General features: G+C 38.5%; 1 protein-coding gene across 2 annotated transcripts in view; it reads left to right on the top strand.

Moving 5' to 3' along the window:
* The window catches only part of SPPL2A (signal peptide peptidase like 2A), a 35,145-nt gene extending 21,407 nt beyond the window's left edge, over positions 1 to 13,738 (top strand). The window contains exons 11-16 of one of the 2 annotated variants that reach the window (XM_075273393.1): positions 431 to 487; positions 1,215 to 1,268; positions 3,164 to 3,263; positions 4,950 to 5,027; positions 5,804 to 5,964; positions 9,370 to 13,738. In XM_075273393.1, the coding sequence (XP_075129494.1) occupies positions 431 to 487; positions 1,215 to 1,268; positions 3,164 to 3,263; positions 4,950 to 5,027; positions 5,804 to 5,964; positions 9,370 to 9,441 (522 nt within the window). In that variant the 3' untranslated portion in view covers positions 9,442 to 13,738. The remainder of the gene's footprint in view (positions 1 to 430; positions 488 to 1,214; positions 1,269 to 3,163; positions 3,264 to 4,949; positions 5,028 to 5,803; positions 5,965 to 9,369) is intronic. The other variant, XM_075273394.1, reaches the window with a different exon arrangement.
* Positions 13,739 to 15,209: the final 1,471 nt, after the last annotated feature.

The following is a 15,209-nucleotide window of genomic DNA, read 5'->3' as shown; positions in this document are numbered from 1 at the left end:
ATAAGAAAATGGCGCAAATGCATTTTTTCTCCAATTGCGCCTCATTCTGAATTTTTTTCCAGCTTCCCAGTACATTGCACAGCATATTGAATGGTGCCATTACAAAGTACAATTTGTCCCGCAAACAATAAGCCATCATGTGACTCTGTGAACTGAAAAATGAAAAAGTTATGGCTCTTGAAATGTGAGGAGGGAAAAACGAAAATGCGAAACCAAAAAATGGCCTGGTCCTTAAGGGGTTAAGTAATAAAAGAAACAAAACTGACAATCTCTTTAACTTGTTCACCATATGGAAATATGGCAGTAACAAACCAGGAGCTTTGTATGTGAACTGGACATGTGGAGCCTCTGTAGTGTAAGGAATGGGTTAGTATATATGTTACTCTCTTATAGGAATGATATTTTATTCTGTTTTAATGGATATTTTCAGAATGGCCAGAGCATCATGATTGAAGTGGCAGCTGGACCATCAGGAAGTACAGAAAGGGTATGTATTTTTGTCACTGCAATGAAAGATTCATATAAATTACAATTAATTTATGGACATTTGTTTTCCATTTGGCCCAGTAATTAACATTCAGAGCTTTCTGTGGAATGGGGTGCGGTGGACCCCTCTTCCAGTGATAGGTTTGGGTACCAGAGGCGAGACCCACTTCTGTTAGTCATTTATGGCATATCCTGTGATATATAAATGTCTTGAATACCTCTTTTAACTTAAATACATAGCATGATTGCAAGACGATAAAATACATATAAAAATCCTTATCTCCTCTGCAAAGCAAATTCATGTTGTACATTTGGAGTGAAATAGATACCACATGGATGTAAAGCACCACGTGAATAAACTTCCTGCACCACCACATACTGCCAAGGCCTAGGCATCTGTTGCTTTTAGCAAAACTCTGCCAGGAATAATTTTAGCAAGGCATCACTTTACATTAACATTGGACTTGTAACCTTATATTTAACCCTTCGATTGCAAGGGAGACCTTTTCATGGATTTTTATTTTGTGTACAAGTCTATAATATTTTGCTCCTGCACTGAAAACGCAAAGGCATGACATGTGGAGTGTTCTATGGTCAGTCCTGTGATTGCTTTTATACCATAAGTTTTAGACTAAAGAACTAGAGATACACTAAATATAACAAAGTCTGGCCAATGTTTGGCTTATCCATTTGGATATTAAATGTCTTTGACTTGGATTTGATCCTAGAATGGTGAGAACTATGTGGAGGTCCCTGCTGACTCTCAAGCCACCTACGAGAAAGTAAGGATTGTCTTTCAGATAACTTCAATGGATTCTTTTATCACACTATCTAATATCTTACTGTACATTCACTTAATGAGATACATGCTCCTTATCATGTCTATCTCATGTTATATTTCATGCCATTTTCATATATTTTGTTGCTGTCACTTTATATGTGTCTTGGTTACCATTCCATCAGTAAAAAGAATACTGATATCTAATATGAAATCTAGATAAAGACCTGATTTTTTTTTTCTAATATCGCTTCTCTCATTATTCATAGAAAGCTTAAGTCAGTCCACAGAAGTGCACCACATTCAGGTTATAAATTCTCCTCCTACTAGTCATGAGTCTAACTGTAGTAGAGACATTTTTATAGAAATCAAGGCATGTCATTATCTTAATTTTTGTATGTCCAGCAGCAGGTGAGGCCTTACAATAAAGCAAAAAAAAACACAAAAAACTATACTGCTTTTCTCCTCCAAACGGTTTCAGCCTTGCAGCTTCCATCACCATCACTCTCTGTTTGTGTGCATCAGAGATGGCAGGTCAACAGGCCCATTGTACCCTATCACTAGCCTCAGCAGTAGCCTAGTAGAAGAGAAATGAGTATAGGGTTTTATTTATTTATTTTTAAGGCCTCCCCTGATGGACATTAAAAAGCACTAGCAGTCATACACAAACGCTTTAAAAGGATAATGAGCATACTCAAATCACCATTACATACATATATATATATATATATATATATATATATATATATATATATATGCGCACACACAAACACACACGTAATCAAAATAAATAAAATAAATATATATGTAAAAAGACAAACAAAGGAGACAAAATGAGCAAAACAGTTTGTAAAATAAAAGAATGAAAAGAAAAAACCTTGTGGTTTATAGTCCATTTGTTTCCATGGAGTTTGGAGGATCTCCGATGGGATGGCCATCGCTCAACTTTTTGCTGGATCCAAAGGTGTGACAAAGGTCTCTTAGAAATAAAATTTTTGTAATGGTGAGCCCCTGACTCTATTCAGAGATGCCCCCTTCCAGCGTAACCCCCTCTCCCCCTTTGAGGTTGGGGATGAATTGTTACATCCCCTCTTGGAATAGCTAGATTCTTACAGACCTCCGTTGTTAGGGATAAATTACTGTTGCCTACCAGCCCTCTCCCTTTTTTTCCTGACTAGTGACAGAGATTTGTTAAGCTATGAACCTGGTGTGTCCTGGGCTACTTCAAAGAGAGTGCTGTGACCAGACTCTAGTAATAAAACTGTATAGGATCCTGTGATCACCCAAACATAATATTCCCATTCCTAGCTAGCCCCACACACTTGTTTACTCACATAAACAATATAATATTCTGATGATACATACAAGTAAGGCTCTTTCATCACTGCAACCTATCACTTATCTACACAATTTAGATCGCTTGGTAATAAGAATATGGGTTCCTCGTATCCCTGTCTAAATGGAGTACAGCTCATGTTGGCATGCTGCCCCTTCATTCATCCCTATGGAATGCTTAAGAGAAGCCAAGTACATTGCATGGCTTGCACGTCTTCCTCTCCATTTAGATGGCGTTACATTGGGCCCCCTTTCTCGTGATCTGTGGGAGACCCAGGGTTCAGACTCCCATGAACCGACACTTATATGATATGTAGATAGGTAGTAAGTTGCAATCTTTGCACAACTGACTGATGGCTGCTCCTGGTAAACTCCTCCTAGCATTCACTGTTCTGTATCACTGGTGGGGGAATGTATATGCATGGCATTGCCCACAATACAGATGATTTATTGTGTATGCTCAAGGAGAATGATCTAAGCTGGAATGCGTGTTGTTATGGGGGAATTTTTATTTTTATAGTCAGACAATGTTGCATTCACGTATGCCACTTTCTTGTCTTCCAGTTGCCAGTAGTTATTAGGGTTCCAAGGCTGGAGTACTCTGCTGTCAAATTATGTGTGATGCCTTTTTCCTTGTTGGGCTTTGGAGATATAATTGTACCTGGTAAGTTAAAAAATAATAATAATAATAATAATAAATGTTATCTTAGTAAGGCTTTTGTGCAAAATAAAGGTTGGAACAATGGGGCACATTTACACTGGCTTTATTAACCCCAAAGTTTGCGGAGGGTGCGCCATGACTCGTATCCTCCACTGGGCGATGAGAAATCTGGTGGGGCTAATTGCCTCAGTCCTGCCCACCACACCACACTACCTTTTCAGGGAGTGGCAAAGGTGGCGCAAAAGTTAAAGAAAAAAAAAGTTGCTATTTGTGTGCAAAACACCAATTTGAATAAATCTGCTCATTATTTATGAAGTCTCCAGAGGCCCTGCTGTACATAACCCACAAAACCTACATATGTTGAAAATCTCCTGATTTGAAGTGTGAAGAAATGATTTACTAAAGGGTTTAAAATCTATATAGCAAAAAGTTTAAAGCTACATTCACGACAGTGATTAATGTCCTTCTGACATCCGTTGCATGGCAGCTTTCATTTCAATGTCAGTACATGAACGTTATTTTGTCTGTCTATTGTAATGGACTGTGAAAAGCTAGGACATGTCTTATTTTTGTCCGTTTTCACAGATCCCTCCATACACTCAAATGGTTGGGGGATCTGTGAAAACTGGTTCCCCTCGAGTGCAAGACGGCCGTGAAAAGTGGACTTTTTTCATGGTTGTTTTGCACCTCGGTTGTATGAATGTAGCCTTACTTTAAAAAAAACCTTCCATCTTTTTGTTTCTGCAGCTCTAATACAGGTCTATATGTTACGGACTACACACAGACACTGCATGTCAACCAAGTCTGCAGCCATGCAATATCCTATAGGTTCTCTACTTCCTTGTAACATGCTAAATGTAAGTTAGGAGAAAGTAGTGAAGTAGCAGGATGGATGGAAAACAGTCTGACTGTATGATCAGAGAACAGTCCACAAATCTGACATATGTACTTTAGTGCTGGAGGATCCTAGTCCGCATGATACAGAATAGTACTCTGCACGTCATGTAGGATCTTGAATGTTCTTACTATTACTTAGCAATTGCAGTCCACACTTGTGTGACATTTTGGGACCTTCATTAAATACTAACTGCCCTATGAAAATATTAAAAGGGTTAAACAGCACAGCTGCTCAGAAAAGGGCTGGCAGAGAAGAAGATGGCTTCCGTCACCTGCAACTTAGGTTATGTTCCTCCTTTCTAGCACTTATGGCAGCTATGTTACTTTACCCCATCAGTTTTCACATGGCAACCAGTGTTTGATAAAGGTCCAGCTCAAACACGGGTTTGTCATTATTAACCATTTCACAGTAAGATCATGCGTGTGTGGAGTTCTATTCAAGTAGATTTCAAAGAATTCTTTATTGTGTATGGTCAGGTTTAATTGTAATTTGTTACCATGGAGACACATTGCTCTGTATAAGGACTGCAGACACAATGCAGAAATAGACGTTACTTAAGTCTGTTTGCTTAATTCTTATTTTAGATGCGTGTGAACAATAAACCGGTTGTAACAGTGTATATAGTCGTCGACTTGCTGGGTAGAAACTCTAAACCAGTTACTGGTATACATGGTCCTGAGGCTAAAGTATATTAGTTGTTCCTTAAGTCATATAAATGAGTGTTTGTAAAAGGATTTATGTGAATAACTCACAGACTTTTATTAAACTCCAGCTTTGTATTTGCATTATAGGTCTGCTGGTAGCATACTGCAGAAGATTTGATGTTCGCTTTACCTCTTCTAGTACATATTACATATCCTGTACTATAGGTAGGTGTAATATTTGAATACCTGATCCTATGAACAACCTTATGGCTTGTATAGTGTGGGGAAGGTAGCTCAATAAAAGCAGTGGTGCAGACCCAATGGTCAGAGACAGGGACACAAAATATCCAGCAAACTGGTTTATTTAGAAAAAAACGGAAAATATTTAAACCTTCACTTAAGGCACAAAATTAACAAAACAAAATACAGCCTTAACTTGAGCAGGATTTTATTTTGTTTTTTGCCTTGTCTGAGTGAGTAACTGACCAGAAATGTTAACCTAACTATATGTGTGGCTTACTACCAGCCACACAAACAAAACAAGCTCAACTTTGTCTCCCTGGACTTGGGGTTACAGGACAGATATACACCTCGTTTCACTCCCTAGATCGACCCTGGAGTGCAGGATCTGCTGCCTTTACTGAGTCAGTAATGAGCCAAGGACTCATAACTGGAGCTGAAGTCTAATCAAGATCCACACTGGACCACACCAAAGTTAAAAACTTGGGGGAGATATAGCACCCTGCTTGTTACCTTCTCACAATAGTTATACGTCTTCATATATCATATTGTGAACTTTTTGGATTTGCAAGCACACATAAAATGCAGTCAGATACATTTGAAGCACATGTATCCGCGTGGTAAATTCTACTTTATTTATCATCTCAGTCAACATTTGATCTAGTAGGTAATTGATGGATGCACAGTCTGGTGTATTTTGATTTAGTACACCTCCCTTTGCCTGTTGTATTCACTTGCCTGTTGTTAATATTCTCTTCTAGGTTATGCTGTGGGGATGATTTTGACTTTAGTTATTCTGCTTGTACTCAATATGGGGCAGCCAGCCCTGCTGTATCTAGTGCCTTGCACACTTCTCGCCAGTTCTGTTGTTGCCTGGAGAAGAAAGGAAATGAAAAAGTTCTGGAATGGCGGCTGCTATGAGGTATTGGCCACTAAAGTTCATTGCTGTCACAGGGATGCATTATTCATAAAGCATACATAGTGACTGCAGTGAGTCCATAAACTGTTCCGCTGGTTCCTGTTAAAAACAATAGGATGCTGTGAGGGGCAGATAGCTGAAAGTATTTTTTATCACTGGGTTTACAGTGTACTTTTGGCAACTGCGGCGGAAAAGTTCTCAGAATATACATCAAACTTATTCATAGATCCTCTTTTACCTGTAAGAGGCCAAAAAGAGTGGCAACGATGTCATTTTGTCCTGAGACATCCAGTAGCAGTGAGGAGGAATGGATGATATATGTCACTATAAGGGGATGTTCACAGAGTTTTGTTGTGGGCTGAAAAAGTCAGGAATTAGGAAACTTATTTTGACGTTTTTTTTTTTTTTTTCTTTAACATGATGTGGTTTTTGCTGTGGACTTTTTTTTTTTTTTTTTTTTTTTAACTCCAGCATACTGTATGGGACTTAAAAACGCACTTAAAAAACTGTGGCATTTTTTTTATTTTTTTTTTAAAATATGGTTTTTTCTCCTTACATTGATACTGATTTTTAATGGGTTATTAAAGGTAGAATCTGCCTGTAAATAGGTCATCTTGCTTTTTTCCCCTCAAGTTAGACCAGTGGTTCTTAACCAGGGTTCGATCGAACCCTAGGCCCTATGCACGGTTCATTTTTTTGTACCAGTAAAAAAACATATTCCTATGTCTTGAATTTGGAAAAAAATCTTACAGTCCTATGAAAAAGTTTGGGCACCCCTATTAATCTTAATCATTTTTAGTTCTAAATATTTTGGTGTTTATAACAGCCATTTCAGTTTGATATATCTAATAACTGATGGACACAGTAATATTTCAGGATTGAAATGAGGTTTATTGTACTAACAGAAAATGTGCAATATGCATTAAACCAAAATTTGACCGGTGCAAAAGTATGGGCACCTCAACAGAAAAGTGACATTAATATTTAGTAGATCCTCCTTTTGCAAAGATAACAGCCTCTAGTCGCTTCCTGTAGCTTTTAATCAGTTCCTGGATCCTGGATAAAGGTATTTTGGACAAACAATTCAAGTTCAGTTAAGTTAGATGGTCGCCGAGCATGGACAGCCCGCTTCAAATCATCCCACAGATGTTCAATGATATTCAGGTCTGGGGACTGGGATGGCCATTCCAGAACATTGTAATTGTTCCTCTGCATGAATGCCTGAGGATTTGGAGCGGTGTTTTGGATCATTGTCTTGCTGAAATATCCATCCCCGGCGTAACTTCAACTTCGTCACTGATTCTTGAACATTATTCTCAAGAATCTGCTGATACTGAGTGGAATCCATGCGACTCTCAACTTCAACAAGATTCCCGATGCCGGCATTGGCCACACAGCCCCAAAGCATGATGGAACCTCCACCAAATTTTACAGTGGGTAGTATGTGTTTTTCTTGGAATGCTGTTTCTTTTTGGACGCCATGCATAACGCCTTTTTTTATAACCAAACAACTCAATTTTTGTTTCCAAAATGAAGCTGCCTTGTCCAAATGTGCTTTTTCATACCTCAGGCAACTCTATTTGTGGCGTACGTGCAGAAACGGCTTCTTTCTCATCACTCTCCCATACAGCTTCTATTTGTGCAAAGTGCGCTGTATAGTTGACCGATGCACAGTGACACCATCTGCAGCAAGATGATGCTGCAGCTCTTTGGAGGTGGTCTGTGGATTGTCCTTGACTGTTCTCACCATTCTTCTTCTCTGCCTTTCTGATATTTTTCTTGGCCTGCCACTTCTGGGCTTAACAAGAACTGTCCATGTGGTCTTCCATTTCCTTACTATGTTCCTCACAGTGGAAACTGACAGGTTAAATCTCTGAGACAGCTTTTTGTATCCTTCCCCTGAACAACTATGTTGAACAATCTTTGTTTTCAGATCATTTGAGAGTTGTTTTGAGTAGCCCATGATGCCACTCTTCAGAGGAGATTCAAATAGGAGATCAACTTGCAATTGGCCACCTTAAATACCTTTTCTTATGATTGGATACATCTGGCTATGAAGTTCAAAGCTCACTGAGGTTACAAAACCAATTTTGTGCTTCAGTAAGTCAGTAAAAAGTAGTTGGGGGAATTCAAATCAATAAAATAAGGGTGCCCATACTTTTGCACTGGTCAAATTTTGGTTTAATGCATATTGCACATTTTCTGTTAGTACAATAAACCTCATTTCAATCCTGAAATATTACTGTGTCCATCAGTTATTAGATATATCAAACTGAAATGGCTGTTGCAAACACCAAAATATTTAGAACAAAAAATGATTAAGATTAATAGGGGTGCCCAAACTTTTTCATAGGACTGTATTTGATTTATCACTAAGGAAGGGTTCAGTGAATGTGCAAATGAAACTGGTGGGTTCGGTACCTCAAACAAGGTTAAAAACCACTGAGTTAGAGGAAAAAATCTGCTACCGAGTCCCATTGAAATTAATGGGAGACACTTTCTTAGGCAGATTTTGAAACGGATTTCACCTTACAATCCTCCTCCAAAAAACTCTGGTGAACTCACTCTAAGCCTTTATAGTGGTGTATATCTGAGGTATTTGTTGGTGGTAAATATTGTGTGGTATCCTGCCGATGTGAATCCAGTCTGAGTGCATCCTATGTAGAAGTCCTGTGACTTTCTGATTTTAAGCCATCAGGTGGCAGCACATACTGCTAGTATTCTATATTAAGGATGCACAGACCACAAGTGATAATGATTATTTAGCTTTGTATCTGTTGTAGTTTTTCTCCGTATAACAAATATGCCTAGATATATCAAATTAATATAAGATGTCATCTGTTCTATCATATCTATTATGTTCATTGTCTGAAGGAAATAAGAATGACTTTGGTGCTTGGAACATTTTTGAACACTGGCTAAAACTTATTTTTAGTTACTGTAGTTTTGAGAGGAAACTGATTTTTAGTTATTTTGATGTAATTTCGGATAGATAGATAGATAGATAGATAGATAGATAGATAGAGGCCATCAGCGTTCTGCTAGCTTCCCATGAAAACAAACAGCAGTCTGCCTCCATTGTGCTGTAGGACATATGACCTTTGTGGTAGAAATGACATGAAAAGTTCTTATGTTGTATGTTGATCAGTACAATTTAATACAATATTCATTTTTCTTTTAATGTTTTGCTACTTTTTTATAACAATTTTTTCATATGGCATTTTTGCTGACATTTTCATAATAAACATTTTGGGTTTCACACAACGTTTTAAAATTGTAATTATAGTTTTTTTTAGCAGGCGAAGTGAAGGGTGGGGGGGGGGGGAAATCAGCAGTTGATATTGGTGGATCTTTGCTCATTTTTCTGTATTACTGACACTTTCTTCTCTCTCCTACTACCCAATATAGATCATGGAGCAAACAGACAACACTGTCAGTGAAGAAAATATTATACGAGGCGAAGCACAAGGAGCACCATGACATATCCGTTATTTTATAATGAAATCATATATTTCTGCTTGGTTTTAGAATTTTTTTTCCACATTTTCCCATTACAAGTTGTAATCTGAAGTGTTTTCTAGTTTTTGTTTTTTTTATTATATATATATATATATATATATATATATATATATATATATATCTGAGGGAGGATTGTAATACTGTGAGGGATTTTTCCATTTACTTGTGCCTTATTTGACTTGGGAAAGGTCTTTAAGATCTATCTATGCACTATGAAAGGAATTGTGTATCTCTGCCACTTCATCAGCAGTGTTAGACCTCCTGGTTCTTAAAGTGTGCCTCCTGATAAGTGTAAGGATAGCGTAAGATCAGGGAGGACTGTCTCAGAGGTATAATTTGTTATATACCCTTATGTAGTGTATTCTGCTAATGGCACTTGTGATCTGTGCTGTATGTGGTGCAATAACTGCAGAAATCTACACAGTGTGTACCCACTGTCTCCAATATTCAGAATATGAACATTGTCACAATGCTTTTATTGACTCATATAGGAAAGCTGGTTATGGCTCCTTGGTGATAGATCTCACGCTGTGTCTAGATTTCAGCAGGTTATGTATGATATGCAGCAATGGTCACTAGAGATCAGTGTTGCCGTATCATGAAACAACAGCAGAATGTATAAAATATGGATACATAAGAAATGACTTCTGAATTTTTTGTACACTTTAAGCTACAACATGATCTAATCCTGCACTATAATGTACTTGTATGTATTTGTACATAAGTAGTTGTGCCATGATCAATTTCCTTTCATTAAGCATACAGCTTTTATATTACTCTTGCTGTTATTATAGTCTGCATACTGGTTATTTGATTTGTAGTTTAGACATGTTACGTGCTACAGTACTTTACAACTATTGCCATTCCTGGCACATAGCTTTGACACTTTACTAAGCACCTTTAAATTACTGTGGTATGAGAAAGAAATCTATAATGTTCCCAAAATTAATTGGAACTTTTATATTTATACAATTTCTGCTCACTTTGGTACTTTTACCCCTACTTGGTGGACAAGGTGACTGCTAGAGAAGCTGAACGAAGGAGAGCCGGACTGCTAAAATAGTAGTTACACATGGACACTGGCGGACCACATTGACTATAATAGGGTCCGTCACTTTCAGTCTGTGTAGAACTTTTCTCTTTGCCAAGCTTCAGCGGTTTCTGCAATGGAGACTCTGACGCAGATGTGAACCCGGCCTTAGAATTGCATCTCTTGTGTGTATGTCAGGGAATGAGGCATCTCTCCAGCAGGGAATCTCCTTCGTGTCACCTCATCATTCACCATTAAGTTCTTTACAAAAGAGGTAGCTAATGGTTATTTAAATTGCCACATGTAGAGAATGTGAATTGTAACAAATCAAATCTTACCTATATACCTAGTGTACCCTTCTCCATGGTGTTTTCTTGACTGTTGGCCCATGGATGGGGTCATTAGTTGACAAGATGATGTTTGGGGCTATTCTACTAGATAGACAGGGATGTGATAATGTTGCAGGTGCAGCAGGTACGTGGACGCCACCTAAAGCTTAATGGTGGAGGTCTTAGGACTAGAGATGAACAGCTTCCATGTAGTAAATCTTACTACTATTCACATTCTCGCTTTATAGATCCTTATAATAGAAAGTGGAGCAACAGTTTAAAATGGCTTCTGGGTTAAATATAAAGGTGCTTATTAAAATGTCTGGTTGGTTACAGGCCAATGGATTTGCATTGAATACTGCAGAAAATGGAAGCAACCGTGAACTTGATAAACAAAGTGTCCTCTTTCATCTAGGCATTTAGAGCATTGGCGCGTATCATGTCTTCTTCAGGGTTGTGTTCACATGGGTCTCTTATGTACATTATATCTGTCCTTGTCATTACTATAATCGGTTGTATTTGACGCAACCACCTAAACAGGGTTGGACAAGGTTCAGTAACGGGGTACCCTGTGAGCACACAATGTGTCTGAACGCGCACCATTTCCGAGATTCCTTTATGTTTTATCAATGTAAGCACAGTTTTCATGACTACTTACAATTTCTACCAGGCACCTATACTAGTAATGGATCTCCATCTTGCTTTTCGATCTACTCTCTTGTGTTAAGCGGAGTAGGTAATACACATTTTGTTCATTGTATTGATTAGTTGGTCTTGACAATTAATGCCAAGGCTTTTTTATTATTATTATTATTTATATGTTTCTAGTACAGCTCAGTTTTTGATTACTTGTGACCAAAATGGAGCATCAGAAATGTCTATATAATTTTAGATTTTTTTTTTTTTTTTTTTTTTTTTTTTTTTTTTGCTATCAACCTCTTTATCTTGTATATCTTTGTATTTTGCTGTCAGCCCATTTCATCTTCTGCACCTGGAGGACTGTTGGCAAAAAAAAAAACAAAAAACATGCTGATGATCGCTATTTCTGGGTGTGTGGAAGGGTAACAATCATTGGCTGACTCCCCATGTATACAGCAGACTTGAGATGTTAGTCTTGAGGAAAATTGGGGTACCAAGCCTTGTTCTCATTGAGTTTAACAGCTATTGAAAAAGTAATAGTACAGTGAACCTGTCAGATGGTTTCTGCTGCCATACCTGAGAGCAGGAGATGATAGAGTAAATGTAGCTGAGCTTGGGGATAGATATGTACATCCTTTCTATGATTACGAGCAGAGTTTCTATAATGCATACCCCCCAGCAAGGGACCACCAAGGATTCCGCAAAATTATGTGGTGTGTGTCTCTTAATAATTTTGATGCATCTTATTTTGGCATGGCTAATTTGTTAAATGGCTGTCACCCAGCCCCTGGTCCGATCAGCTGTACAGATCTGCTTCCGGTGCCCATCCTTTACACTACAGTTTAGCTTCTGGCTCTTTATACAGTGGCCAAATGCAGTCAGTTCTGTTCAGTGCTCATTGACGTTAGTTGGGGGTGAGCTGTAGTGATATCATCCGGGCATATACAGGGGTCAGTGGCTCTGTACAGCTGATTGGTCCAGGGACTGACCATTGGCTCCCACAATCAGGTAATTATGGTCTGAGAGAGCTTAACCCCGGACAACCACTTCTGACATGCATACAAGAATGACATGCTATAAATCTGCCCCCCTACCCTGCCTGATACAGCATTGTGTACAGCTTGCCTTACATCAGTGTGTGTACAAGGAACCTGTCAATGGGGTATTTACTCTCACATTTTCAGGATTTATTCCACTTTTGGCCAGTTTCACGTGGGCATATTCCGTTTAGTGAAACACAAACCGGATGTTTGTCATATTTTCTGGACTGAACACTTCGCTAGGACCTGGACTCTATGCATCATAGTTCTCTAAATTGTTGGGAGTCCCTGCCCCTCTGCAGGACCACTATCCCATACTGAAATCATGTTTTCAGCGAAGACGCAGGGACTCCTGGCATGATGGATTATTATTCTGCTTGGAGTCCAGGTCCTGTTTCAATGTGTGATACAAGAAATCCAGTCGGCAGACATCCAGTCCATATTTCACAGCCCTTGTGAAGCCGTCCTAATATTCAGAACCACTGCTCCGAATTACATGAAGCTATACATTATACATCTGTCCCTGTCTCATTTGCTGTTCTCCGATACGGCAACAAAACAACAGGTTCACTTTAAGATCGGAGCTGTTTGAAAGCTAAATCTAGTTTACATTCTTGAAGAAGGAAAATCCGAACAGCTCAGATGTCGACCCTTTTATTCTTTACTGCTGTATATATTTATAGTGTTTCTTGCCTTTTTCCCATCACTGTAGTTACAGTGTCCCAATTTAATTTTTGGCATAAGCATTACCCATTTGCATATGTTAGCCAGCAAGCTTTCATCCCCCCATGTTGTTCAGTGCTGACGTACATCTGATTTTCTGCATTTTAATCAGGATCCATCTTGTAGCACTAACAAAACATCTTATATACAGATATACAAAATAGAACAATGAGTGAGTCAAGCGCCAAGAAATGACCATTGCAATCTGTTCACAAGCCCTTCAACTTGTTTGGTTCTACTGTAGTTATGTATATGTACATGTTAGCACTGTGTGGTGTATATACAAGACTCCGACAAGCTCAGAAGAGACACTTTTGTAGAACTTGTCTACATTTTTATACCATTTGGTACACATATGACTTATAAAGGTACTTTTGATAATCTAATCGATTTTTTTGCGTTTTATAACTGTTTGTTTCTGACTTGAGTACTAACCAGCCAGATTAACTAAACCAGTATATGGAATATTTTTGAACTAAAACAGTTGTGATTTAATAAATACATAATTTAGATAATTCTGTGTGTGATTCATTAGTGTATATTTAGAAGTTGATGTATGTGTGAGCATGTGAGAACTTTGCAGTTGAAGCTGTATGTATCCGCAGGTGCAGGCTGTTAGTCACCGTTATCACAATTGACTAAATTGCTACATACTTAAAGGGGTTTGTCATTAAAGACATCTCGCCTGTCCACTGTATTGGGGCTAAATGTGAGGTTGTTGGGGATCTGACTGCTGGGACACCCAGTATGTCCCCTATGCCTCCTCCACGTGAATTAAACATAAGTGTTTCTCGTGATGGGCCCTCTTTTTCCTGATTGCTGGTGTCCCAGTTGTTGGACCCCCACTACCCTGTTACTTATCTCCTATTCAGTGGATAAGTGTATTTAATGACCAAACCCCTTTGAATGACATGGCTCTCTTTTCCGTGCGTATCACATTGAAAGCAATAGGTAAAAAAGCCTCCCATTGAGTTCAATGGGTAGCGTGTGTAACACCGAACCGATTAAAGTCAATGGGATTCTGTTTTACTGTGCTCACTCTGACACGTTTTTACATGTCAGAATGAGCGATGTGTTACTCTGTGTGAACGGAGCCTTAGATGCTACTACTTTTGATTTTTATAGTAATTTGTTCAAGGAGAGATGGGAGAGATACATTTTATTTAGAAGAAAAAGCCTCCAAAAAGTCAGAGATGAAGTGGTATACAGCCATAGAGTTACTTTGTAATAAACACTTCAGTATATGGTTCATATTTTCAATTTTGGAAACCCATTATGAATATTCTGTTTGGCACATGTAACTAAAAGAGAAGTCTCACATTCAGAATCTATTACATGGACCAGAGAGTGCTTACAAAGTTGCTTGTTCTGAAGAACCGGGAATCAATCAATTTCTCTCTCTCTCTCTCTCTCTCTCTCTCTCTCTCTCTCTCTCTCTCTCTCTCTATATATATATATATATATTACACAGCCCAATGAATCCAGTGATTGTTTACCGGCACTGAGACTACAGGGAAGATGGACACTTGTGGCTATTACAAATCATCATTGCAGGACAACGAATGAAAGAACAGTCAGGTCCAATGGAGCGGCAGCAGATTTCACAGTGAATCCTAAAAAGAGCTAGAGTGACTTGACCACTTTTGTGTGTCCTCAAGAATATTAGTGTTTTTGTACATATCAGTGTTTTCATTAGAAACCTTTACACTATTGGGAGCACTCAACCGTGACCCCTGACCTACAGCCTGCACCTCACACCTATAATGCCCATAGGTGGTCTGTGCTCCCTGCACCCCTTCCTGTTGTTTCTTGCCATACACAATTGAATCCCAGCAAAGGAACAAGGTGATGTTACCATGTTATACTATGGGGTTATTGTCTCAAGTGTGTTTCTGCGTATGATCAGCTATGATGTGTGGATTAACCCTCCTTAGCTCACAAGACTTTTTTTTTAGTTATAAATTACTG

Source organism: Leptodactylus fuscus, chromosome 5 (assembly GCF_031893055.1).
Source record: "Leptodactylus fuscus isolate aLepFus1 chromosome 5, aLepFus1.hap2, whole genome shotgun sequence".
Lineage (NCBI taxonomy): Eukaryota > Metazoa > Chordata > Amphibia > Anura > Leptodactylidae > Leptodactylus > Leptodactylus fuscus.
Note: the sequence above shows the minus strand (reverse complement) of the source record. Positions and strands in the feature narration are given on the sequence as shown.